Source organism: Bison bison, unplaced genomic scaffold (assembly GCF_000754665.1).
Source record: "Bison bison bison isolate TAMUID 2011002044 unplaced genomic scaffold, Bison_UMD1.0 scf7180017864506, whole genome shotgun sequence".
Taxonomy (NCBI): Eukaryota; Metazoa; Chordata; class Mammalia; order Artiodactyla; family Bovidae; genus Bison; species Bison bison.
In genome coordinates, this window is record NW_011495063.1 from 677,845 (window position 1) to 680,069 (window position 2,225).

Consider the following 2,225-nt stretch of genomic DNA (forward strand, 5'->3'; position numbering starts at 1 on the left):
GGGAAGGGGTAGGATATTGTGTAAATGGTTAGAAAAAGAAGTTTCAGATAGAAAAATTGGGAGCAAATTATTGAGAAACAGCACATATTTTCTTAATCATTTTATGGAAAAAAAAGGATAATAAGGCTGAAACTAAAAATATTTAATTAATTTTTAATTAGCACAGAATCTCCTTGTCATATCAATAACTGCATAGAAGCATACTCTCTGATCAAAACCATCTAGGCAGGGTTTTTTTCAGAGCAAGTTTAACATATTTTTTCCTCAAACTGTAGATTAAGGGGTTCAGCAAAGGAACTGTATTGGTGTAAAAAACAGAAGAGATTTTTCCTTCATCCATAGACACAGCAGAAGATGGTTTGAGATACACAAATGAAATTGATCCAAAGAAGAGAGAAACAGCAATGACGTGGGAACTGCAGGTGCCAAAGACTTTGGATCTGCCCTCTTTGGAGCTGATCTGAAGGATGTTGGAGAGGATGAAAACATAAGAGACAAAGATGGTGATACTGGGCACAATGACATTGAACCCTGCTGTAATGGAATCTACCAGCTCATTGACGTAGGTGCTTGTGCAGGAGAGCTTGAGCAGAGGCATGATATCACACATATAATGGTTGATGGTGTTTGCCTCACAGAAGGTCAGTCTCAGCATGCATTCAGTGAGAACCATGGCACCAGCAAATGCCATGAAGTATGAACCGAGCTTAAGGCTGGAACACACTTTAGGGATCATGGCAACATTATACAAAAGTGGGTTACAGATGGCCACATAGCGATCATAGGCCATTGAGGTCAGCACATAGCATTTGGAAATGACAAAAAAAAACTGAGAAAATAGAGCTGGGTCATGCACCCCATGTAAGAAATAATATTCTTCTTTGATATGAAGTTAATCAGCATTTTGGGTGTAAACACAGAAGAGTAACACAGATCTATGAAGGACAAGTTAAAGAGGAAAAAGTACATGGGCATATATAGGTATGAACTCAGCCCAATAAGGATTAACAAGCCCAAATTTCCCATCACAGTGACCATATACATTACTAGAAAGAGGAAGAAGAGCGGGAGCTGGAGATCTGGTTGGTCTGTTAATCCCAAAAAAATGAACTGAGTCACGGAAGAGCCATTTCCTGGAGCCATTCTTCTCTAAGTAAATCTGTGAGCACAGGAGAAAAGGTTGACATAGAGGAAAAACAGCTTTTCTCACAGCAATTCTTCTGACATAGTGATGTATGCACAGGGAATGACTAAAACTATCTAAAACTTGACCCATAGAATTTCTTTACCATTACCATGGAGATGCGAGACAAGAGTGTTCCCTTCTAAGGTGTTATAAACTAAGCAGCAAAAAATCACCAAAGTTTAACCTACAGAGTGAAGGGAACAGCTGCCATATGCAAACATACCTGTTGGGGGGAAAAAGGGGGCGGGGGAGGGAAAAGAAGTTTGAACCAGGACAGAATTTTCCTTCTCTCATCTCACCATTTCTTATTCATGCACTTGGACCCACCCCTTACAAATAAATTGAACCCCGTGAACCAGAGTCCACTAGGCTCCTCTGTCCATGGGGATTCTCCGGGCAAGAATACTGGAGTGGGTTGCCATTCCCTCCTTCAGGGGATCTTCCCAACCCAGGGATGGAACCGCTCTCTCTCGGTCTCCTGCATTGACAGGCAGGTTCTTCACCACTAGTGCCACCTGGGAAGCCCAAAATTGAAGGCAGCAGCCCTCAGAGCCCGATGCTTTTCTCTAATGAAGATTAGATCTGATGGAGTAGGAGTCAAAGAAACTGTCTTATATAAGATCCTTGGTCTCCATCTCAAACAAGGAAAAGACGAATATAAATGGAATTCAGAAACTCACCCTCCATAAGACAGAAAATCCAAATTCTTTCTTCTTATTATTGCTATACCCCTGATCCAGGAAGGTCAACTTCAGATTCATAGGTTTTGGTTTCTTTGATTCTAAGAAAATGCCACCTGCAATTAATCTCTGATATTTCCTGGAAAGTATACTCAGAATTATAGATCATCATCTTGAGTATGACTTTTCACTCTATCAAGGAGCAGAAAGCAATAATGGCCTCTATTAATACCATTCTTGCCACGCAGTAAGTCACAAAAGATATATTGTGAGTGCAATGGTATAATGTACTCAGATATAAAAAGGGCAGCAGCTTCCTCAGTCTCTTCCCCCAGGGAACAGTTTCTGGGTGTAATAGG

The 2,225-nt window shown here is 40.8% G+C and overlaps 1 protein-coding gene across 1 annotated transcript; it reads right to left on the reverse strand.

Moving 5' to 3' along the window:
* Window positions 1–211: 211 nt before the first annotated feature.
* On the reverse strand, window positions 212–1,143 carry LOC104980745 (olfactory receptor 147-like). The gene is given in 2 exon segments (XM_010829519.1): window positions 212–814; window positions 817–1,143. Coding segments are annotated over 2 exon segments (930 nt in total).
* Window positions 1,144–2,225: the final 1,082 nt, after the last annotated feature.